At 54.1% G+C, this 23,486-nt stretch overlaps 1 protein-coding gene across 3 annotated transcripts in view; it reads left to right on the top strand.

Annotated features, from left to right (window-relative positions):
- Positions 1 to 23,486, top strand: part of LOC113906606 (SPRY domain-containing SOCS box protein 1) — a 134,861-nt gene that overhangs the window by 29,307 nt on the left and 82,068 nt on the right. For 2 of the 3 annotated variants that reach the window (XM_027564985.1, XM_027564984.1), the window contains exons 4-5: positions 875 to 1,144; positions 2,389 to 6,091. The exons of the other annotated variant lie outside the window; for it this stretch is intronic. In XM_027564985.1, the coding sequence (XP_027420786.1) occupies positions 875 to 1,144; positions 2,389 to 3,752 (1,634 nt within the window). In that variant the 3' untranslated portion in view covers positions 3,753 to 6,091. Of the gene's footprint in view, positions 1 to 874; positions 1,145 to 2,388; positions 6,092 to 23,486 lie in introns of those variants that run through there. 3 annotated transcript variants of the gene reach the window in all.

Here is a 23,486-nt window from a genome sequence, read left to right as displayed (position 1 = left end):
ACCCCCCACCTAGGTCCCAGCATCACCCCCCCAGGTCCCAGCATCACCACCCCCAGGTCCCAGCATCACCTCCCTCCGCCCCCGCCGCCTCCACCCCACCCCCGGCCTCTGGGCCGCCACGTGGTCTCCTGCGGTCGCCCCCACCACAGCAGGCCGGGGGGTGTGACTGTGCGGAGGTCTTGACATCTCCTGCTTCAGCCCCTGCACTGTTTCCCCTGAGCCTGGAGACAAAGCAGCCTTGGCCCCTCATCCTGCAAGCCCCGCCCTCCCAGCCTCGCCCTCCTGCTCCCCTTCTTCTGGCGCCTCGCAGCCAAGCTCAACCAGCCTCAGGCTTTTCCTCTCTTAGCTCCCTTCGTCTTTGCCTGGCTTCTTGCAGGACTGCCCTTGCATGTCTCAGAGCGGACTCCTTATTACCCTCTGTCATGAACTCTGTCTATAATGTCTTTATTGGCTTTTCCTCCCTCCCATCTTCCCCCCCTCCCCCTGACTATAAGCCGAGGGCAAGGACCTGGCACCTTTGTGGGCTTGGTAGGGGGTGACAGTGAGCCCCCTTTGATGGCAGGATGAGGAGCAGAGACTTGAAAGTCAGGTGACTCACCCAGGGTCACGCACCAGCAGGCTGCCCAGGCCCTCACGGCGATGCCTGGCTTCCCGGGATCAGAGCCTTCCCCAGGCAGAGGCCTGGAGAGGCCCACGGGGTCTGACACCTCCTGGTGGGGTAGGTCTCATTGGCTCAGGGCCACCCGCCCCCTTCCTGCCCTGTTCTGCTCTGGCACTTCAGACTAGGGAGTGTGGCTGTGGGCACAGGAAGCACAGGCAGAGGTCAGCCACGTGCCTGGTCCTTATGACTCCTCCCGCACCCCGCCCCCGCCAGGCCGCACCAGCTTCTACGAGGAGTACGGCGTCATCCGAGACGTCCTGCAGAACCACCTGACGGAGGTCCTCACACTGGTGGCCATGGAGCTGCCCGTCAATGTCAGCAGCCCAGAGTCCGTGCTGCAGCACAAGCTCCAGGCCTTCCAGGCGCTGCGGAGCCTGCAGAGGCACAGTGCTGTGCTGGGCCAGTATCAGGCCTACAGCGGGCAGGTGCGCAGGGAGCTGCAGAAGCCAGACAGCTTCCACAGCCTGACGCCAACCTTCGCAGGTGGGCCCCCAGGACTGGGCACGGGCTGCTGGGCCGCCCCCCCATCCCCAGGTGGAAGCAGTCCTCCCAACACAGACCCCTTCAGGGTGGGTCGGGAGGGGCTGGAAGTGGGATTTTACCAAAGTGCTTGGAGGCGAGTGAGAGATGCCCCTGCCTCCCTGGCCTTCTGCCAGCCTAAAGCAGCAGGTCACCTGCTGGCTCCCTCTGGACAGAGGGACAGACACCTCAGTGGTGATCTCTGTTCAGTCCATGGATGTTTCCAGGGCTCGCCCAGCTGGGCTCAGACCTGGCTCTGCCCTGGAGGAGCTTATCCAGCCCCCAGAGAGGCTGCAGGCCGGGGACACACCTGGCTGGCACGCAGCACGCCAAGCAGGCAGGTGCCCACTGGGGCACTTGCACAGGCTCAGAGCTTTCTGGGGATGGCCGGCTCCCTAACACTGACATCACAACCCCCAGCACCAGAGCAGCAGCTGCTGGTCGGGCGCTGATCACGTGCCAGCACTGTATGCACGTCATCTCATTTAATCCTCCCGTGCAAACACATCAGGGAGGTGTCGGTGTCATCCTCACTTAAAGGTGAACAGCTGTGAGGCTCCGCGAGGTTGCTAGAAACTTGCCCAAGGTCACGCAGAGATAGGCCGTGGGAAAACCAGGTTTGCAGCTCAGTCTGGAGGGCGCTCTGCGTCTGACTCTCACCGCCACGGCCCCCTGCAGGCCTCCTCAGCTGCACAGCGGTTCCCTGCAAGCCTGTAGCTGAGATGCCTGGCTCCCCCTCTCCTTCCCCTGCACCCCCCATATCTGACAGCCTCAGCACATCCTCAGTGCTCTACAGACAGGAAGGAAGCACCTTTCCCTAGGAATACCTCCCCCCACCCCCATTTAGCATCAGTGCCACCTTGCAACCCCACCCCTGCTCCATGAGACTTCTCGCAGAATCTCCCAATTGGAGCCCCTCAGCCTAGCTCCCCTTAGGGGACAATGGCGCTGAGAGGCCCCTCAAGGGCGATGGGTGTCTGAGGTGGCCCATGAGGCTGCTTTTTGAGCATCGACTGGGAAGAGAAGATAATAGAAGAGGTGAGAGGTGTGGGTGAGGCTAGCATAGCAAGGCCAGAGGTTCCCAGAGGAGAAATCAGAGAAAAGGAGGGTGGCCAGCAGGAACGAAAGAGGGGAAGGTGAGCCAGCCGGGAGGTCCCGGGTCCTGTGCTGGAGCGTCACCCCTGCGGTCCCCCTGTCACCCACCCCAGGCATCCTCGTTCACATAGACAACCTCCGCTGGGAGGGTGTCCCGTTCATCCTGATGTCGGGCAAAGCCTTGGACGAGAGAGTGAGCTACATGCGGATCTTGTTCAAGAACCAGGCGTTCTGCGTCCAGAGCGAGAAGCATTGGGTCGCTGCCCAGAGCCGCTGCCTGCCCCGGCAGATCATCTTCTACATCGGCCATGGCGAGCTGGGCAGCCCTGCCGTGCTGGTCAGCAGGAACCTCTTCCAGCCGGCCCTGCCCTCCGCCAGCTGGAAGGAAGTGGAGGGCCGGCCCGGGCTGCACCTCTTCGGTCTCCCACTCTCTGATTACTATGCCTACAGCCCTGTGCGGGAGCAGGACGCCTACTCCTTGCTCATCTCTCACATCTTCCACTGCCGGAAGGACTCCTTTGTCACCACGGAGAACCTGCTGGCCTCCTGGGTCTTCTGGACGCCCTTGCTGGACAGCCTGGCCCACGAGGTCCCACGCTTCTACCCAGGAGGAGCAGAGAACGGACAGCTGTTGGACTTTGAGTTCAGCGGCGGCCACCTGTCCTTCTCCCAGCCACTGCCGGAGCAGCTGGTGCCGGGGCCGGACTCTGCTCCGCTGCCCAGTGACTTCCAGGTCCTCAGGGCCAAGTACCGAGAGAGCCCGCTGATCTCGGCCTGGCCCGAGGAGCTGATCGCCAGGCTGGCGGGTGACATCGAGGCCGCTGCTGTGCGGGCTGTGCGGCGCTTTGGCAAGTTCCACCTGGCTCTCTCGGGTGGCTCGAGCCCGGTGGCCCTGTTCCAGCAGCTGGCCACAGGGCACTACAGCTTCCCCTGGGCCCACACGCACCTGTGGCTGGTGGACGAGCGCTGCGTGCCTCTCTGGGACCCCGAGTCCAACTTCCAGGGCCTGCAGACGCACCTGCTGCAGCACGTGCGGGTCCCCCACTACAACGTCCACCCCATGCCCGTGCACCGGCGCCAGCGGCTCTGTGCCGAGGAGGACCAGGGCGCCCAGGCCTATGCCGAGGAGATCTCCGCCCTTGTGACCAACGGCAGCTTCGACCTGGTGCTGCTGGGCATGGGAACTGACGGGCACACGGCCTCCCTCTTCCCGCAGTCGCCCGCCGGCCTGGACGGCGAGCAGCTGGTAGTGCTGACCACGAGCCCCTCCAGCCCGCACCGGCGCATGAGCCTCAGCCTGCCCCTCATCAACCGTGCCCGGAAGGTGGCCGTGCTGGTCATGGGCAGGATGAAGCGTGAAATTGCCATGCTGGTCAGCCGCGTGGGCCGTGACCCCAAGAAGTGGCCCATCTCGGGTGTCCTGCCGGACTCTGGCCAGCTCGTGTGGTACATGGATTATGATGCGTTTCTGGGGTGATGGAACCTTGGCCCTTTGCTCACCCCCGTGCTTCCCTTCATTCGCCCTCTCTCTACCCTCTCAGTCCTGCCCCCTGCCCATGCGTGCCTTCCTCTCTGGAATCTGACACCTCAGGGTCAGGCCCTCAGCAGGGAAGGACAAGACCCCGTCCCAATCCTGTGACAGTCCCCGTCTAGTGGTGGCGGGTCCCCATGGAACAAGGAAGAGATGGCAGCTCTGCTCTCGAAGATCCAAGTCGGGAGAAATGTCCACTTTAAGAAAAAACCTGCAGCAGTTACATGTGGGCATCCACCAGCGCAAACAGGACCGTCTGAAAGCTCCCCGCCAGAGCAGGAGTGCAGTCGGGGGGTGGTTAACCAGGAGGTACCTGTGGGCCAGGAGCCTTGGACTGCCTCCAGCAGAAAAGCAGTGTGTGGATGCTGGAGCCTAGGTGCCCACCTGGAGCCACGAGTGCCTGCTAGGACCTGCCGCTTCCTCCTCCGTCCTTTTTTTCTCCAGCCTCCAGCTCAGCCTGCTGTCCTGTCCCCTCCAGGGCCACCTCCACCTGCTCTGCATCTCAGGTCCCGTCTTCCTAGACCTCCACCAGGGAGGTCTTCCCACCCACTCTGCTTCTTTGCTGTCCCTCAGACACCCTAGCAACAAACTCTAGGATGTGGAACGGATCCAGGAATCTTGCGACTGTGCTGTGGGGCTCCTTTTCTCAGTAGGTGGACTTTACCAATGACAGGAGGCACAGGTTCCCCGGCTCCATCAGGGAGGAGCCCTGCTCCAGGCATGTGCCGCTGTCTCCAGCCTCGGCCCCGCTGGAGCCTGTCTTGTGGGGGGCGGGCGCCGATAGCGTGGACCTGCCACCACAGCCAGACAGCTGTGCGTGAAACACTGAAACACACTGGACAGAGTTGGTCAGACCATTCCTGGGATCCACACTGAAGAAGATTGTTTTGTCTCAGGGGACTTCCCCAGTGAGTGTTTCTGCTCTCAGCGTCCCCTCTTGTTTTACCTGAAAAGATCCAGTTAAATCTTTCTCTTTTGGTAACATCTGGGGGGAGTGAGATGTGATATCAGGGCACCCAGACCATCCAGGGGCTCTGACCCTCACCCAGCTGGAGCCAGGCCTCCCTGGCAGGGCGGCTGCAGCCCACGTCAGCAGTGGCAGTCCACCGCCGTCCCAGGGCCTTCGCTGGTTGTCAGTGCCGAGAAAGGGCAACTGCTGCCCACCCTCTCACACTACCTCGTGGAGGCAATGGCCTCTTGTGTGCCAGCCCCTCCTGCCACCGCTCACCTCACCACTAACACAACACTGAGGACTTGGGGGAGGCGGTCCCGGTCAAGCTTCTCATTTAGAGTAAACGGGTGCTCCTGAGAAGCCCTGGGCCAATAACAGCTGTTTCTCTGAAACCCCCAAGTGGTGGGAGGAATCTACAAAATTCTTTTATAAAAAAGTGAAAATTCTCAAAACGCTTAATTTCAGCTTTCTGCAGAGCCCAAGTTACATCAGTGAAGGATAAAGCAGGGTTTTGTGTGGAACAGCTTCCCCATCTTATAGGCACAGTTTGTATCAGATCAGGCAGATACAAAGTGTCAAGGTCACACCAAGGGCTTTCCTGGACAAGAAGGAGCATCATGAAATGTGTCTTTCAACTTTTGATTGTTTGCACTTTCTTCAAGGCCGTTTACACTTCTTCAAGAATTTACAAGAATTCTTGCTTTGGAGATGTTTGCCCGTGAGGTGGGCGCTGGCCGGGGGCTCTGCACATAAAGGTACCCATTAACATTTGGCTTCCCCCAGCCTCCAAAGACCCCATCCAGACAGGACATCAGTATTAATGCCCAGAAGACTCACCTTGGCCGATCAGAGCACATTTCCCAGGTGGGAAAGTTTCCTCCCTTTCTGAAAATCAGCGTTTTTAGCTTTGAGGCTTCTGATGGGAGTGGACTTTGGGAGTGGACACGTTGCTGCAGGTGTCACATCTGGCCACATGGGGGCGCCCTCAGACCACCCCTACAAAGATGCTCATCTCTCCCCGCCCCAGGCTCCTGAGCCTCCCTGGATCTGTAGCACTGAGGACCCCCCTTTCCCTCCCCCTCCCCGATCTGTTCCTTAGGAACTTCTTCTGTGAGAAAGAAAGGGACCTGCTCGTGCCCAAGTGTCACTGCAGGATAAGGGGCCAGCAAACTTCTGATGTCACCATTTCTGAGTAACAGCGAGTTACCACGGGCCTGAGCCAGGCATGTCCTGTTCTGAGAGGAGCACCTTGCCTCAAAATGCACCTTCATCTTTGGAGAACATGTGTAGGGGCCAGGCGGGGGCAGGAAGTGCAAGGGTTTCCTTCCCAGAATCAAGTGCTCTGGGTTTTTTTTGTTGTTGTTGTTGTTTTTTAATTGGGGTACAGTTGCTTTATAATGTTAGTTTCTGCTGTATGACAAAATGAATCAGCTCTTTGTACACACATATCCCCTCCCTCTTGTGCTGCTTCCCTGGTGGCTCGGTGGTAAAGAATCCACCAGTCAATATGGGAGATGTGGGTTCGATACCTGGGTCAGGAAGATCTTCTGGAGAAGGAAATGGCAACCCACTCCAGTATTCTTGCCTGGAGAATTCCATGGACAGGGAGCCTGGCAGGCTACGGTCCATGGGGTTGCAGAGAGCATGCACGCATGCGCCTCCCTCTTGAACCTCCCTCGCAGCTCCCCGCCCCCCCACCCCCACCCCACCATCCCACCATCTAGGAAGCGCTGTCATAAAGTTACACCAGCGTAGTCCACTGGGAGCCCTTTGTCATATTCCTGCTTCCTCCAGCTCCCCTTCCCCTTTTCTCTCTCCTATCCTGTGCTGGTGGTTTTCAGACTTTCTGGGTCATGATCCACAGCAAGAAACACACTTTACATCATGAGTCAGCGCTCAGACTCATGCATGAATCTGCATCTCAAGCAAAAGTTCCATAAATGAATTCTCATCCTGAGAATTCTGGATACCTTCTTTAAAAAAAAAAATTTTTTTTTTAATACTGCTTATAATTCACTAAATCAAGCTGATCCATAGTTTGAAACACGCTGCTCTAATCTGACTTTACCCTGTTGTATAAACCGAGGTCCCAAGGGTTGGAAGGGAGCACGGACACCCAGCTCACACACGGGTGCTCATGAGCACTCTGGAACTGGTACCCAGGCTTCCTGTTCCTGCAGCTTCATGCATCAGGCTGGTCTCAGCTGATGCTGCTACAGCCTCTGTGGTGGGATGCTCACTGCTCCCATCACGAGGGAGGGGAGGAGTGGGTGATGGAAGACACATCAATCAGAGCCCCAGGGCTTCTGGAAGCGGCGATGATGTGTCCTATACAGAGGGGTGATGGGTTCTATACAGAGGGTGGCAGGCTCAGTACTAAACATTTTCTGCTGTATGGTCTTGTTTAATCTTTACAATAACCCCGTGAGGAGGTGGAGGGATCCTGATTGACCGATGATTTTGAAGTTGAAACTGGAGTTGTCTAATGACAACAGGCCAGTTCTAAATTGGATGTGGGCCGCAGAGTTGTAGACATGTGCTCCCAGCCATCCTGCGGTACCACCTCCTTCCCAGGGAGCCCAGCGCGGCTCCCAGAGTTTCCCAGACGGAGCCCAGGCAGCTGGAGTGGCCCTGCAGGCCTGTGAAAGGAGGCCAGCCCCTCCTCTTGGAGGCCGGCTCACATCCTCCTCTCCAAAGCAGGTTTATCACCAATTGCTGCAGGGAGAGATTTAGGGACTTTCCCAGCTGCTATAAGCTAGATTCTGATGTTGCTCCTGGAGCAAAGTTTCCTGCCAACCGCAAGTTAGGACAGTCCTGTCCTCCTGCCCCACTTCTCGTTCCTCTGCCGACAGTGCTTTCTTCCCAGTCCCGGGCCTCCTGGGGACCAGCACACCCCGGGCTCTGCCAGCGGGCGGGATTTCAGAACACTCCCGTGGGGGCTCTTGTTCCAGAGCTTGCAGGCCCAGTCTCCCCGGTCTGGGACCTTCCTCCTCCCCATTTGTGTAGAGAACCAGACAGTGTGGCTGAGAAGGGAGGGAGACGCTTCCGCAGAAACTTAAGGGGCGGTTTCCTACAAGTCAGTTTTCAGAAACAGATTTTTTTTTTCTTGACAAAAATACACACAGTCGTACAGAAGCAGCCTCTGCATCAGCTTTACCAGCTCTATTTTTATCTTAAGCAGACGGGGACCCACGGACCTCAGTCCACGCCGGGCAGTGTGTCTGTGTCTGAGAATGAACAAGCCACAGGAAAGGCCAGTGGTGACAGAAGAGTGAGGGGGCCGTGGTGGCAGGTCCCCGAGCTTGGTGCCTGCCCGCCCCACAAAAGATAAACTCAGCGGGGCCGAGGCTTGAGAGGCGGCTGTGTCTCGCGGTGGCCGCCTGTGTGGCCCAGTAGGGGCCATCCGCGCCCCCTCTTATCGATTCGCTGAACTGAAGAGCATCCCTCTCCCAGCCCTCCCACCTCCCCTCTGGGAACCTCCCACTTCCCCTCAAGGCTGCAGCTGTGCCGTGGCAGTCGAGATTCCCATGAGGAAGAGGGTGGGTCCTCCAGCCTCATCCCTGTTTGGCAGCTAGTCTGTGCCCAGGGAGAGCATCAGGAGGGATCTGCAGTGAGGTCAGCTCTCAAGGAGGCCCCGAGTGTTTTGACTGAGGTCATGGATTCATTCCTCCAAGAACCTCACCTGTCTCCCCACTGTGCCCCACTGATGGGCCTGCATTGACCTATAGGCGTCAGCCTGCCAGTCCAGAGTCCATCTTCCCTTGCTCACTGGAGATTGGAGCTGGGCACCAGCGTGTCCTCTGTGGTCCTTTGCTGCACACTGTGTTTCCTCCACGTGAGATGAAAATCCCGCTTCCTGCTCTTCCTGCTCTAGAGGCCTTACCAGTGCCAGGCATCTTCACCAGAGGAAGCCCATGGGGACCCACACCAGCCTGTGTTCTTGGAAGATGTGCATCTTCCAGGGCATCCCAGGACCCCTGTCCAGAGGTTCAGGCTTCTGGCCTCTGGCTGTCAGCACTCCAGGTGGGGCCAGAGTAAGGAACTCTTAAGGATTCCTCAGCTCATTGCAAAGCAAGGTGCACACTCACGAACACTGTCAGCACAAGAGAAAAGTAGCCTGAGACTAGAGGAAGCACTTCTGACCTTACAGCGAGCTGGAGGAGTTGGGGGGAATGATCCCTTTGATGAACTGTCCTCTCCAGCCAACTTTCAGGAGCCCATCTCTTTTGTAAAGCAGACGCCAGTGCTGTAACTGCATGGGACCCATAGATGGGGAGGGGCGGAGATCTCAATTAAGTATGCTGCTTTTATTCTTGGTGGTTCTTTATTCGTGATAGTCTTTCCCTTGCTCTCAGGTGTTCTAAAGGAAATCTCTGCATCTTTTCTGTCCCTCTGGCATGGGAAGGGATAAATACATTTCCATTCACTGAAAGTCACATGGAATATGGTTGAGCAACTGGTAGCTTTAGAAACAGAAGTGTAAACAGAACTACGTATGTTCATCAGTTTGGGTCCTTAGCTGTACCCCACGGACGTCTAGAAAGGTCGTTATAAGTGGTGTGAGGTACTTGCGTATAAGAGGAAGGACCCTGGAGAAGCTGGTAGTCAAGGCTGAAGGTGCATCTCTGAGACACGACCTGCACAGTCTGCCCCACCCCTCCTTGGTTTGGAAGGACGGGGTGAGAGCAGGCATCACGGGGCCTCCGCCGGCTCCAACAGCCACCGCTTCCCGAGCCCGAGTGAAGGTTTCCAGACTTCTTGGTGCTGTGTTTAGCAGCTGTTGCCAGGAAGAGCCCTGGATGGGGCTCCCCCTGGATGGGGGGTGTGGGCTCTGAAATCATGGTGTGTTGCAATCTGGGTTATGTCCATGCATTCTGTCCCGTGCAGAGAAACAGAAATCCAAACAGGATTTCTGTTGGGAGGGAAGAGAGACAAGCAAGCTGTTAGGTTGGAGGGACTGTCTGTTCCCCCAGGTGGTGGAAGACCATGACCATGACCCCCCCTCTGCCCCCCCACCCCCTACCCCGGCCAATGGCGTGAACATGCCACACCTTTCTGCAGAAAGAGCAACTGCTCCTGGCTTTTATGGAAACACTGGACACTTAACGATGCCTCTGACAATGAGACATATTCAGATCAGAGTTTTTAAAATGCCTTTTTTGTATGTCAAATGTACCATCTATTTTTTAAACAATAAAATTGTTTCCCCCAAATCCCTGCCCTTTATTTTTTCTGGGAGACGGAGTGTGATGGGCCGTGTGTGTGCTCAGAGGGGGTATGGCGAGGCAGACCCAGTTACCCCGCACCTATCACAGGTGGATCTGAGCAGCCAGCCAGTCCCCACTTGCCTGAGGGTCCCTTGGGCTCCTGGGAGAGACAGTGAGGGGCAAGACAACTGGGTTTCCTAAGTTCATAAGCAGCCTGAGGGACGTCATCTTCCCATCAGCCTACCTGGCGGATCACTCTTGGAGCAGGCCTCTCCTGGAGGGCATTCACTGTGATGTCTGAGGTGGGTGTCGGTCGGGGCACCTTTGGAAGCATCAGTATTTTGGTAAAATAATGCATACTCATTATAAGTGAATTCATACATTGCCAAAAAGTACACAAATGAATGTTAAATCACTGCAGTCCAGTCCCCTCCACTGCAGAAGTGTTAGCAGAGCAATATTAGCAGAGGTGACCCGAAGCTCACGTCCTCACTGAGCCTCTGCTCCTCGTGTTCTTGACCCTTCCATCTGCCCTTTATTTGGGAGGTCCACTGTCCACCCCTCTTCAAGTTCCTCTTTCTCGTCCGCGTCCTCTTCACTAGCAAACTTCTCAGTAGCCTTCCAGTCACTTCTAGCCCCACATTCTGTTAGAAGTGGTCTCCAAGGTCACCTCTGATCCACTGGACACAGCCACACCTCAAGGTGGCTGCCACACACTGCTAAGAGTCCACTTCCACAGCATTGGCCACCACAGCCCGGGCAGGAGACCTCATTTCACTGACGGTCAAGAGGTAACTGTCGTCAAGACCTGTCGGCTACCACCAAATCGGGGGGCCAGGACAGAGTCTGGGGTCGGGGGACCTGGCTGGGGTTGGGGGACCTGGCTTTCACTGCTGTCTCCTCATCTTCCTTGATTCTCTTTGTGATTGTCATTACTGCTGCTGCTGCTAAGTCGCTGCAGTCGTGTCTGACTCTGTGCAACCCCACAGATGGCAGCCCACCAGGATCCCCCGTCCCTCATTACTGGGGGGACCCCAAAGCTGAGGTCTGTCCCCATTCTCACTTCCAATCGAGAGGGGAGGCACATTGGAAAAACTGAATTTTCTCATTTGGATTTTCATTTATGTATAAAAAAGACACCATTAAGGGACTTCCCTGTGGGTCCAGGGGTTACGACTCCTTGCTTCCCACTGCAAGGGGCACAAATTCCATCCCTGGTCAGAGAACTAAGATCCTGCATGTTGCACAGCATGGCCAAAAAAGTGAAAAACAGGAAGTTGTCTGCAGTGCCTGCCACCCCACCTAGTAGTTTTCATGTTCAGCAACCTCCCTCTCTCAGGTAGATGCTCTCTCTCTGTGTCACACGGTTTTGTAGCCTTTATTTTTTAGTTTACTTCATTGTGAGCCTTCTCCACGCATCCCCGTGGTCTTCAATCTTGGTTTCCACACAAGTGTGAGATCCACTGACGGGAAGCCTCCTGGAAGCATGTCCCCTCCTCTGCTGTTGAACATTTAAGTTATCTCTATTTTAACCCAGACTCCTTCGGTTGCAAGTGACAGAAACCCAACTCAAACTAGATCTGAAAGAAGGACATCCTGGCTCCACTCTTCGGAAGGGCCAGGGTGGGGCACATTCAGTGGGACCAAAGTCAGGGAAGTCAGCCAATGTCACCAGTAAGCCGTTAGGCTGCTCTTTCATTGGGGCTGCCAGATTTAGCAAATAGATCCACAGGACACCCAGGGAAGTTTGTGTTTCAGGTAAAGAACAAATAACCATTTTATTTTTAAAAATGTTTTTAATTGCTAGTTGACTGTTAAAGATTTTTTTTTTTAATATTTATTTGGCTGCATTGAGTCTTAGTTGTGACATGCAGAATCTAGTTCCTTGACCAGGAATCAAACCCAGGCTTCTTGCATTGGAGTGCAGAGTTGGGCCCCTGGACCACCAGGGAGGTCCCCGAGTGTCATTTTAGTAGCAGTATGTCCCAGGGAACATTTGGGATGGACTTAGACATTATTCTTGTTCACTTGAAATGCAGGTGGCTCAGTAGTAAAGAATCCACCTGCCGATGCAGGAGATGTGGGTGTGATCCTTGGGTCAGGAAGATCCCCTGGAGAAGGAAATGGGAATCCATTCCTCTATTCTTGTGGGAAATCCCATGGACAGAGGAGCCTGGCAGGCCACAGTCCATGTGGGTCGCAAAGAGTCAGACATGACTTAGCAACTAAACGCACATGCACACAGGAAATGCAGATTTCCCAGGGTGTCCTGTGTTTCATCTGGCGACTCTACTGTGCATGGTGGCCTCGTTCCTGCCTTGATACATGACCTTTCCTGTGAGGGATCGTGGCTGCCAACAGCTCACAGCATCTCAGTGACCTGGGATGCCCAGGGGAGAGAGAACCTAGGGCTCATGGCTCTGCCTGGGACACCCTAGGGAGGACTTTATTGGGTCCAGCAAGGGTCACTGTGGTGTCAGCACCAGGAGGTGCCTGGAGGGCCCACTCACGTCCCTCCGCCTCATCGGAGCACCCCGTAGATTCTTGGATATGAACAGTTGGGGTTTTCTCAATGTTTGTCAAGTGCTGTGCAATCGATGTAGCCTCTAGGCAAGGACTACATGCCCCTTTTTGGTAATTTCTGTGTGTGTGTGTGTGTGTGTGTGTGTGTGTGTATGTGGCTGCACTGGTCTTTGTGGCAACGCGAGGGCTGTTCTTTAGTTGCAGCAAGCGAGGACTACTCTCTAGCGGTGCTCGGGCTTCTCATTCCAGTGGCTTCTTTTGTTGCAGAGCACAGGCTGTAGAGCATGTGGGGTCAGTAGTTATGTCTCACAGACTTAGTTGCTTGGCAGCACGTGGGGTATTCCTGGATCAGGGATCGAACCTGTGTCCCCTGCTTGGGCAGGCAGATTCTTACCCCTGGTTGTGGTGGTGGTTGTTGTTTAGTTGCTAAGTCATGTTCAACTCTTTCGCAACCCCGTGAACTTTAGCCTGTGGGATTTCCCAAGCCAGAGTACTGGAGTGGGCTGCCATTTCCTTCTCCAGGGTATCTTCCTGACCCCGGGATCAAACCTGTGTCTCTTGCATTCGTAGGCAGATTCTTGACTGCTGAGCCACTGAGGAAGCCCCCTTAACCACTGACCATCAAATCCTGTGCTCCCCTGTCTAATCAGACCCGTGCCCCAAAGCCCCTGCTCATGGGAATTCAGGTAGCACCCAGCTCTGGACTGATCCCTGGATGAGGTTGGGTGGTGGGGGGTGGGGGTGGGGGGGCAGATGTCCATCCCTGGGGTGTTGTGGTCAGCACGAGGATCTTTCCCAAAAGGAGAAACAGCTGCACCCAGACCCACGTGGCCCTCCACTCGAGCTGAAAGCACGTTGGAGAGCTTCAGACTTTTCACCTGGTGCTCCCCAGGCCTTAGAAATCAGGGCCGCCTAGTGAACAGAAATAACCACTTTAGCAGTTGTTATTCTGTGTTCTGGAGAGGGAACATCCACCCAAAAGTTTTTCTAATCATCAAGCTATTTCAGAAGCAAGTCATCCCCCAAGAAACCCAAGCCGAGGGTTGTGTTTACAACCAGTTTTGCAGGCCATCCGCTCCGCCGCCCACCTGTGTTCGGGAGCAAAGTTAGAAGGTGAGGTGAGAGGGCGTGTCCACGGGTGTCCCCTCACTCCTGAAAATAAACCTGACCAGAGTGCTCTACTTGCCCCCCCACCCCCACAGCAAATGCTAAAATTACTCCTAGTGCCTCAAAAATTCCAGGGCCACCACAGCCTCCCCAGTCTTAGCCGTGGTTTGATTCCTTGCAAATATTATGACTTCATGGGCTGCCATGGAAGGTTTTCACAAAATCCTAAAAGGTGGAGTAGACACCAGAGACAGCAGAGGTGCAGTTGCCCAGCTCTTGAATTTTGTTTTATATTATTAAAAGACAATTTTATTATTTTAAATTGAAGACAATCTCTGATATGTATGAGTTGTAACCACTCTTAGATAAGTGCTACAGAAAATATCCTGCATTAGAGCAGAGCTTATCAGTTCAGTTCAGTTCAGTCGCTCAGTCGTGTCCGACTCTTTGCAACTCCATGAATCGAAGCACGCCAGGCCTCCCTGTCCATCACCAAATCCCGGAGTTTACCCAAACTCATGTCCATCGAGTCGGTGATGCCATCCAGCCATCTCATCCTCTGTCGTCCCCTTTTCCTCATGCCCCCAATCCCTCCCAGCATCAGAGTCTTTTCCAATGAGTCAACTCTTCACATGAGGTGGCCAAAGTACTGGAGTTTCAGTTTTAGCATCATTCCTTCCAAAGAAATCCCAGGGCTGATCTCCTTTAGGATGGACTGGTTGGATCTCCTTGCAGTCCAAGGGACTCTCAAGAGTCTTCTCCAACACCACAGTTCAAAAGCATCAATTTTTCCGCACTCAGCCTTCTTCACAGTCCAACTCTCACATCCGTACATGACCACAGGAAAAACCATAGCCTTGACTAGACGGACCTTTGTTGGCAAAGTAATGTCTCTGCTTTTGAATATGCTATCTAGGTTGGTCATAACTTTTCTTCCAAGGAGGAAGCGTCTTTTAATTTCATGGCTGCAGTCACCATCTGCGGTGATTTTGGAGCCCCAAAAAATAAAGTCTGACACTGTTTCCAGTGTTTCCACTGTTTCCCCCTCTATTTCCCATGAAGTGATGGGACCAGATGCCATGATCTTCGTTTTCTGAATGTTGAGCTTTAAGCCAACTTTTTCACTCTCCTCTTTCACTTTCATCAAGAGGCTTTTTAGTTCCTCTTCACTTTCTGCCATAAGGGTGGTGTCATCTGCATATCTGAGGTTATTGCTATTTCTCCCGGCAATCTTGATTCCAGCTTGTGAGCTTATGGTCTCTCTTTAACTTTCTTTACTATTTCTAAGCAGTTTTCGTTGTCCAAAGAGAACATTCATGAGTTCTTAATCAGTCATTTGCTGAGCACCTACTATGTGCAGCATTGTGCTACGTGAAGTGGACAAAAGTCAAGGAAGACCTGATCCTGGTTCCTATATGTGACAGTCAGGTTAGAGAGAGGAGACACATGCAATCGGCTTATAGATTCAGGCCAGCTCTTGAATCTGAGCTGCTGTCCAAGCTGGTTGAACTGAACAGATGAGCTATGAGTGGCTGCAGGTGCCATACGCTAGTCACCCTCGGTGGGACGGTCCCTGGGCTGGACCTCAGGCAACCCCGGAGGCAGTTTGGGGCCCAGGGCCCACTGCAGCCTCCCCTCTGAGGGTCGTGTCTGCATGGTCTGCCCGTGTCACAGCCTCTGCCCTGGGATGGCCTGGTGACTCATAAATAGGCTCCATTTTTCCTAAAAAGGGAGTCTTGTAGCCTGTCTCTTCTCTCCTCCACAGTGTCTAGTCCTCCTTGCCCCCTCCCTCTCCAGACCCCCAGAATCTACCCAGCAGCTCCCTGCAGGGATGCCCTCTGCCTGCTTCACCTGCACTCCAGGCTGGGACCTGGGGCCTCGTTCACTGCCTGGGAGGCAGCTGAACACAGCCTAGCAGGTGTGGGCACCAGGCTTTGCAACATCCTCTTTCATCTGTTTCAACATTTAGTTTTCAGTGTTGAGCCCTGGAGAGAGGAGGCCCGTGGCAGGCCCTGGCCTGAGGCCTGGGGTGCTGAGTGGGCTTAACACTATGGGGTTCACCTCCCTCTCCCTTTCTTCCCTCCCCCACCCCCCACCATGAGGAGGCCAGGCCCCCTCCCCCACCCCGGAGAGGTCCAGGGAGAGGAGGTGATACACGAAGGGTCTTCTGTTTGCCCACCTCTGCATCCTGCTCCACCCCCACCCTGGTCTGGGCCCCAGGAGGTTGCATGGACTGCATCTTATGCTCCCTAGGCCCCCCGGCTCCAGCTGGATCCATCAGTGGAACAGGAGCGACAGAGAAATTTATTACCCCAGCTGTGAAGGGTCCCCTGGGCTGGCCGTGTCCTTAAAGGAAGGTCACAGTGCTTGTGCAGCCAGACTCCCCACGTGTCTCTCCCCCTTGAGGTTCTAGCGCTTGTTCCCTGGCACCAGCTCTTCAGGTCTAGGGGTGGAGTCAGCCCTCCACCCGGTCCGAAAGCAGTACTGCCCCCTCGTAGACCCAGGTGTCTGTAAAGAGCCCCCTCTGCAGCTCTCCTCAAATTAGTCTTAGTTTGTGTGAGCTTGGACTGGGCTGGTGCCTGGACTGATACACTTTCCCTGGAATTTTCTACCTGGAGCTGGTGGAAAAGAGTGTTTTTCTGTGACTCAGAGCTGTTGGTGTGTTTGCCTGGGGAGCAGGCAGCCAGGCCTCCTGTCTCAGAGAAAGAAGCCACTTAAACAAGAGGCACGGAGTTCCAAGCATCCCCGTCACCCCCAGGCTTGCTCCACCCGTGTCTTCCCAGTGTTGTGAACCAATCCATCCCACCTCTTTTTCCAACTTAAGATAATATGGATTGGATTTTTGTCAGCCGCTGCATTGTATAGTGGACAGATTATTCTAACACTACACTGGAAGTCTGATGAGAGACATGATGGAGACCATGGCAGAGCCAGGAGGGCTTCTTGGAGGAGGAGGTGCCGAGTTGAATCCTGAGGGTTAGTACAAGTTCAGATGAAGCAACCTGAATTGGGTTCGGGGGGGCCACACAGAGTCCTGTGCTGTCGAGGGTGACAGTCCAAGTGACCACTGTGGGCAGCAGAGGCAACAGAGGCCAGACCTTTGGGCCTTGAAGGCCAGCCAAGAAATGTGGACATTACCCCAGGTCGATCTCAGCTTTTCAGATTTCTCGAAAACGTCACTACACAGAGTTGGGAGAACTTGAACCACAGGACAAACAGCACCACCTCCTAGGACAAAATCTGCACTCCAGGAGTTGAAGGAAAATATTTTTATGCTAAAACAAATCTAGAGCAGAAAGTAAAATTCCATCCCTTCCCAATATAAAGCACGAGACTCCAAAGATATCTCATGGTGGTCAGGCTGATTTGGGGAGGAAATCTGGAGCATTATTTCCTGGAATAGTGGGGTCATCAAGGCAGCTTCTAACTGGAGAGGGGTCCAGCCGGGTCTGGCTGTGGTGTGAAGGCTCAGCGAGACCGGTATCACCCAGACCACCCGGCCCTGCAGTCATCCATCCATCATCCGTCATCCATCCATTTATCCCACACACAACTCATCACTGTGGTGAATGCTGGGGACCCAGATGTGAACAAGGCAGGCAGGGTCCCCTCTTCCACACCAGCATGTGATCTGTCCTGTGATGGGCCCTCCCCAGTGGGCTTCCCTGGTGGCTCAGTGGTAAAGAATCTACCTGCCAATGCAGGAGACATGGGTTCGATCCCTGGATTGGGAAGATCCCCTGGAGGAAGAAATTGCAACCCACTTCAGTATTCTTGCTTGGAGAATCCCACGGACAGAGGAGTCTAGCAGGATACAGCCTATGGGGTCACAGAGTCAAACATGACTGAGCGCGCACACACATAACCTCCTCACTAGCCCAGCAAGGGTCAACTACTCATCTCCATGGCCTTGTAAACAGTTGGCGCCCTTTAAGTGCTTGTTGACTGAGTCAGTACTGCCTCAGGACGTTGCGTGAGGTTGTGTGGACCTGTGTTTTGGATCATCAGAGAGGACTGGCTCCAAGAGGTCCCGGCTCCGACTCTGCCCACACAGCAGCTCCCCTCGGGAGGTGCTCCTGCCAAGAGTGATTTTCCTTCAGGGCCCGAGGCCTGTCCAAACAGCAAGGGTGTGCAACGTAGCCTGTGGTATGGTTTCCGCCCCTCGGTAGTATGCTGGGAGCAAGTAGGCAGATCCTACCGTCCTGGGCCTCTCCAGGGTCCCCTGGGAAGAGACAGCACGCTATGGGCTTAAGGGTTGGGTTCTGGAGTCAGAAACATCTGGGTTCAGATCCCAGCCCTGATGCTCAGGGGCAGAGTGACAGCCCAGTTTTACCACTGTGAACTTCCGTCTCTTCTGCTGACTGGGAGACTCAACCCAGCTTTCAGGTGAGGAGGCCCTGAACCTGGGTTTCATGTGGTTTCCTGGGCCCTTCGGGAGAGACCCATGGCCAGAGGCACGGGCTCCAGCGAGAGCAGGCAGTGTGTCCCCCATCACACCCATTCATCACACAGTAGGGGTCACTCGGGTGCTGGGGCCTTCGTCTTACACAAAGCGGGCTCTCAAGTGCTGACCTGGGGCGGGACCAGCAGGAGTTCACAAGAGGCGGCAGTTCTGGGGCTTTGGGGAACAGGCCAGGGGGCCAGGAAACACTCCACAAGTGGGGAGCCTCAAATTAGGTGTTGAGGAAACACTGCTGATGTCACACCCACCCACCATGTTTGCTGAGCACCTACTGTGTGCCAGGCACTGTGCGACGGGCTTCGGATGGGACGGAACCTTCCTCAGGGCTTCCCATCTGGTGGTGGAAGAGACGAGGCTCAGGCGATGGGAGAGCCTGGCCGGGTGCGGAGGTCAGGAAAGGCTGCTGTGGGTCTCGGCTCAGGCCCTCCCGTGTGCTGGCCTTGGTTTCATGGTCCACAAGCAGAGGGCACTGGAGCTGCCAGAACCCCAGAGGATGGTTCCTGTCGTGGTCCGTGCGCAGGCTAGAAAAGAATTTCCAGACATGAGGCAGAATGAGAGGCGAACAGAGTTTATTAGAGTGGGAGACGCTGTTAGAACAGCAGGCCCGCTCAAGGGAGAGTCGAATCTTTTCACAGGCTAGTAGCCAAATTTTCAGAGCTTCAAGATAGAGAAATTCCTACTGGAATGGTGGCATTAAGTAATTGGTTAGGATGCTACAGGGTGGATATTTTACCTAATGTGGGATCAGGGAACTGGCTGGTTTAGATCTAGAGGCTCATGACAAGAGTTGCTATGGAGCTTGGTCAGTCCCAGAGATTTTTATCCTGTGACCTTGGTACAGGGCTTCACACCTGTGACCTTGGTATAGGGCACCACAGTTCTCTCTCGGGTCCTGGCAGCCCTGATGGGATGTGACTCCCAGGTCTCCCTCCCCAGGGGCCTACTGATGACCTGGAAGCCCCTTGGAAGTGCAGAATCTTCGAGAGTGTGGCTGGGGAGGCCGATTTACCAGCAAAGCTGTCCGTCCAGCAGTTAGTCCTTCCTCCTGCACTTGCCAACGTGCCCAGGCTTCAGCTCCACCTCCCGGGGATCACCCAGAACCTAGAAGCCCCTAAGGGGAGACGGATCTTCTCTCTTGGGTCTTAGCTGCCCAGCTGCTCTGGGGGACAGAGGGGACCTCCACACATGCACAGGGCTTCCCAGATGGTTCAGCGGTAAAGAATCCACCTGCCAATGCAGGAAACACCAGTTCAATCCCTGGGTCGGAAAGATCCCCTGGAGAGAAAGTGAAAGTACCATAGCCTGCCAGGCTCCTCTGTGCGTGGAATTCTCCAGGCAAGAATATTGGAGTGGGTAACCATTCCCTTCTCCCCTGGAGTAGCAAATGCCAACCCACTCCAGTATTCTTGCCTGGAACATTCCACGGACAGAGGAGCCTGGCAAGTTACAGTCCATGGGGCTGAAAAGAGTCGGACATGATGGAGCACGCGCTCACTCCACACAGGCACAAGTTACAGAGTCATTGGGGAACATTCTTGCAACTGTCCCTGTCGGGCAGAGAGAAACCACCACAGGTTGACAATCCCACATGTGGCTTCAGGCATCCGCAGCAGAGTCTCTCAGATACGGCTTCCAGACAGAGCTCAGCCCGCTCTTGGTACACGCCAGCTGCCTGGGTGGTCTGGTATCAGAATGAAATCCAGAGGCCAGAAGGAGCCTGGGTTCAAGTTGCCACCAATTTCCGGCAAGTTCCTTGTGGAGCTTCAGGCAAACCTACTGGCTGAGTAGGAAAAAAACAGACCCTTCACTTGAAACCAGATGTTAGCATCTGTCCAGGAAGCCTGGAGTGCTGCAGTCCATGGGGTCGGACACGACTGAGCGACTGAACTGAACTGAACTGCACCAGCCCAGGAAGCAGGCTCCCCCCACTTTCCCCCCTTCCTCCCCCCTCCAATCCTAACTTGCAGGCTGGGTCAGTCACCTCCCCGCCACATGGCAGACGAAGACCCTGTTCAGAGGAAGCAGCTTCTTAGCAGGCACCTAAAAATATTGACTTGGGTTTTTTTCTTTAAATAGAAAGGAAATTCAGCTCACTCCACCCCAGTCCTCCTCCTCCTGGGTAGTGAGTGGGCACCCTGGAGACCTCACCCAGACTCAGCTTCCCCGACACTGAGCAGCTATGGCGGTCTGGGAGATGGAGCGAGGCCAGGGTGGAGGACAGGGAGGGACTCGCCCACTCCTGAGGGCAGATTCCTGGGGCAGGGTGGGAGGGCCTGACATTTTAAAAAAACATTTATTTGCCTGCACCAAGTCTTAGTTTCTTTCGGCATGCAGTGTTTTTCGTTGCAGCATTCGAACCCTCAGTTGCGTCATGTGGGATCTAGTTTCCTGACCAAGGATGGAACCCACACCGCCTGAAATGGGAGCGTGGGGTCTTAGCCACTGGACCATCAGGAAAGTCACAGATCCAATGTCCAAAGCACCATAAGTCCAGAGGCTCTGGGCATCTCTGTGACCTAGAAATCACAGGATGAAGTCATAAACGACCCCTGATGCCCCGGGACACCTGGCTTACTGACCTGGTCTCCTTTAGATCCTCCAGGCACCTGGCGGCCGGGCAGGAGCTCTCCCTCTGGCTCAGACCCCGGGGCTCTATGCTCTGCCTGGGCCTGACAGCCCCGCTCCCATGTCTCGGTGGCTGGCTCAGGTGGGTCCTCAGCACATGGGGAAGAGCTGTCCCAGGGCCCCCTCCAGACAGGATACCTGTCTGGATTCTGAGCCACCATGGAACACTCGAGAGAGATGCTTGTGCTCAGACTGGACCGTCTCCAAGAGAGGAGTGAAGGGAGAACCATGTGTGGAGGAGTATGGCCCCCAGGTCAGAGCAGATAGGTCTGGGTGAACACAGGAAGCTGGCCAGCGGGATGCCTTGGGGAGAGGGGACGGGGGATCCCTTCGTACCATTTGAAGCTCCTTTTTTGGACTCGATTTGTGTTTTAATCAAAATAGCGCACGCAAGTAGTTTTTAACATTTCAGAGTAAAGTAAAACAAGTAAAGCAAAATTCCCCAGCAATTTCCTGTCCCACCCCTCCCTACGCCCAGTTGCTATACCCAAGAGGTGGCTACTTACAATTCTTTTTTAGCTATTTCTTCTGATATTCATAGCTGTATTTCTCAACAGCTTGTTTATTTTTTCACTATGACATCATCCAAATGTAAGAAACCATATCGAATAATGGCTAAGATGCTGACTTTTGAGCCAGATTACTTGGGTTCAAATCTAGACTCTGCCACTTACTAGTAGCACAAGAATGAATAAGTTATTTATCTCATCAAGATTTCTTATTATAATGTGGGATAGTAATACCTGTCCCATGGGGCTCATGTAAGGAGTAGATAATTTACACATGTACTTTGGGCCTGGCATGAAATAATCTCTCAATAAGTGTTGGCCGTCAACATCATTTATTATTAACATCCTTTCATGAGAGATAAAAATCCACACTCCTTCCAACTTCATAAGATAGTTACATCACTATGTTTTTATTTTTTTTAATTTTTGGCTGTGCTGGGTCTTCACGGCAGCACTCAGGCTTTATTTGCAGCACTTGGGAGCTTCTCTCTAGTTGTGGCATTTGGGCTTCTCTACTTGCAGCACGAGCACACAGGCTTGGGAGTTGTGGTGCACAGGCTTTGTTGTCCTGCGTCATGTGGGATTTTAGTTCCCTGATCAGAGATTCAAGCCAAGTCCTCTGCATTGCTAGTAGATTCTTAACCACTGGATCACCAGGGGAGTCCCCACCATTTTGATTAAATAAACATTTATTGTGTTTATTGTAAGGACCTATCTGGTGGCTCCAATGGTAAAGAATCTGCCTGCAATGCAGGAGACCAGAGTTCGACCCCTGGATTGGGAAGATCCCCTGGAGAAGGAAATGGCAACCCACTGCAGTGTTCTTGCCTGGAGAATTCCATGAACAGCCTGGTGGGCTACAGTCTGTGGAGTCACAAAGAATCTGACATGACTGAGTGACTAAACACACATACATACACATACATCTAAATATCATTTATAGCCGAGCCACATAGTATACTATGATTAAATTTCTTTTCTGGTGTGTGTTTTGCTCTGTTTTTCCTGTGGTTAATTATTGCCTTGTCTTTTAATTTTCTATCACTAATTCTTCCCTCAAATCCCCGAGAAAACTGTGACTCCCCTCAACACAGGCATCCACCAGTCCCGCTTCTGGAGCCTTGTGGCCTCAGCTCCAACCCTGCCTGGTTACTCCCCGAACAAGAGTCCACCACGGGCAAGGGCCGTGAGAAGGAACACCCAGGTCCTGACTTCTAAATCTTCCTCTCCAGCAAGAGGAATCAGGGCTCCTTGGGAACATGGCTGTAGCAGGGCAAGTATAAAATGAGCCCGGAACAGCTCGCCGTGTAGGAAAGGACAGGCACCAACGGTGGCACGCAATTGTGGAATGGGTCTTTCTGCTCTGAAGGCCTTTATTGGGACGACTGGCAGAACTCGTAGGGTCTGAGGATTAGATATGTTCACATCCCAAAGTGAGGCTCCTGATTTGAAGGGATGTATTGTGCTTAGGTACGGGAGTAGCCTTGTTTTGGGGGATGTTGAGGGATCATGTCAGAACTCTCAAGTCATTCAAGAATTTTAAATTATTATTTATTTTATTATTTTTGTTTGGCTGGGTCTTCATTGCTGCTTTCTCTTTGAGGGCTTTCTCTAGTTGGAGCAAGTGGAGGCTACTCTCCAGTTGAGGTGCATGGGCTTCTCACTGCAGTGGCTTCTCTTGCTGGGGCACAGGCTTCAGCGGTCGCAGCACATGGGCTCAATTGTGGTGCATGGGATTACAGCGCATGCTGCTGTTGCCCTGAAACATGTGGAATCTTCCTGGACCAGGGATTAAACCCGTGTCCCCTTCCTTGGCAGGCAGATTCTTATCCACTGTACCACCAGGGAAGCCCAAGGAAAAAAATTCTTTACATTGTTCTTGCAACTTTCCTGTGAGTTTCAGGTCACTGAAAAACAACAGCAAAATTATTAGTAAAAGTAGAGAGTTGTTAGGGAAGGTCGTACCTTCTCTTTGCTATAGCAGCTCACAGATGATGCAGATGCTGCTAGTCTGGGTCCCTGAGTGAAGAGGAGGCAGGGCTTCCCTATATGTGAGATGAATTTGGAGTGTGGATGATAAGTCAAAACTCTGAGCTCTGGGGAACTGGTACCATCATAATCTCACCTATCTTGACCAGCTTGGAGGCTCTGCTCAAATATCTGCCATCCTTGGCTCCCCTTCACCTTTGAAAGAGAGGCTTAGAAAGTGGATGGAGAGACTTAACCTGACAGTCCAGAGGTTGGGAATCTGCCTCCCCATACAGGGGGCATGGGTTCGACCCCAGTCCAGGGAGA

The sequence above is a fragment of the Bos indicus x Bos taurus genome, chromosome 16 (genome assembly GCF_003369695.1).
Source record: "Bos indicus x Bos taurus breed Angus x Brahman F1 hybrid chromosome 16, Bos_hybrid_MaternalHap_v2.0, whole genome shotgun sequence".
In the NCBI taxonomy this organism is placed as follows: domain Eukaryota; kingdom Metazoa; phylum Chordata; class Mammalia; order Artiodactyla; family Bovidae; genus Bos; species Bos indicus x Bos taurus.
This window is presented reverse-complemented; position numbering and strand designations above follow the sequence as displayed.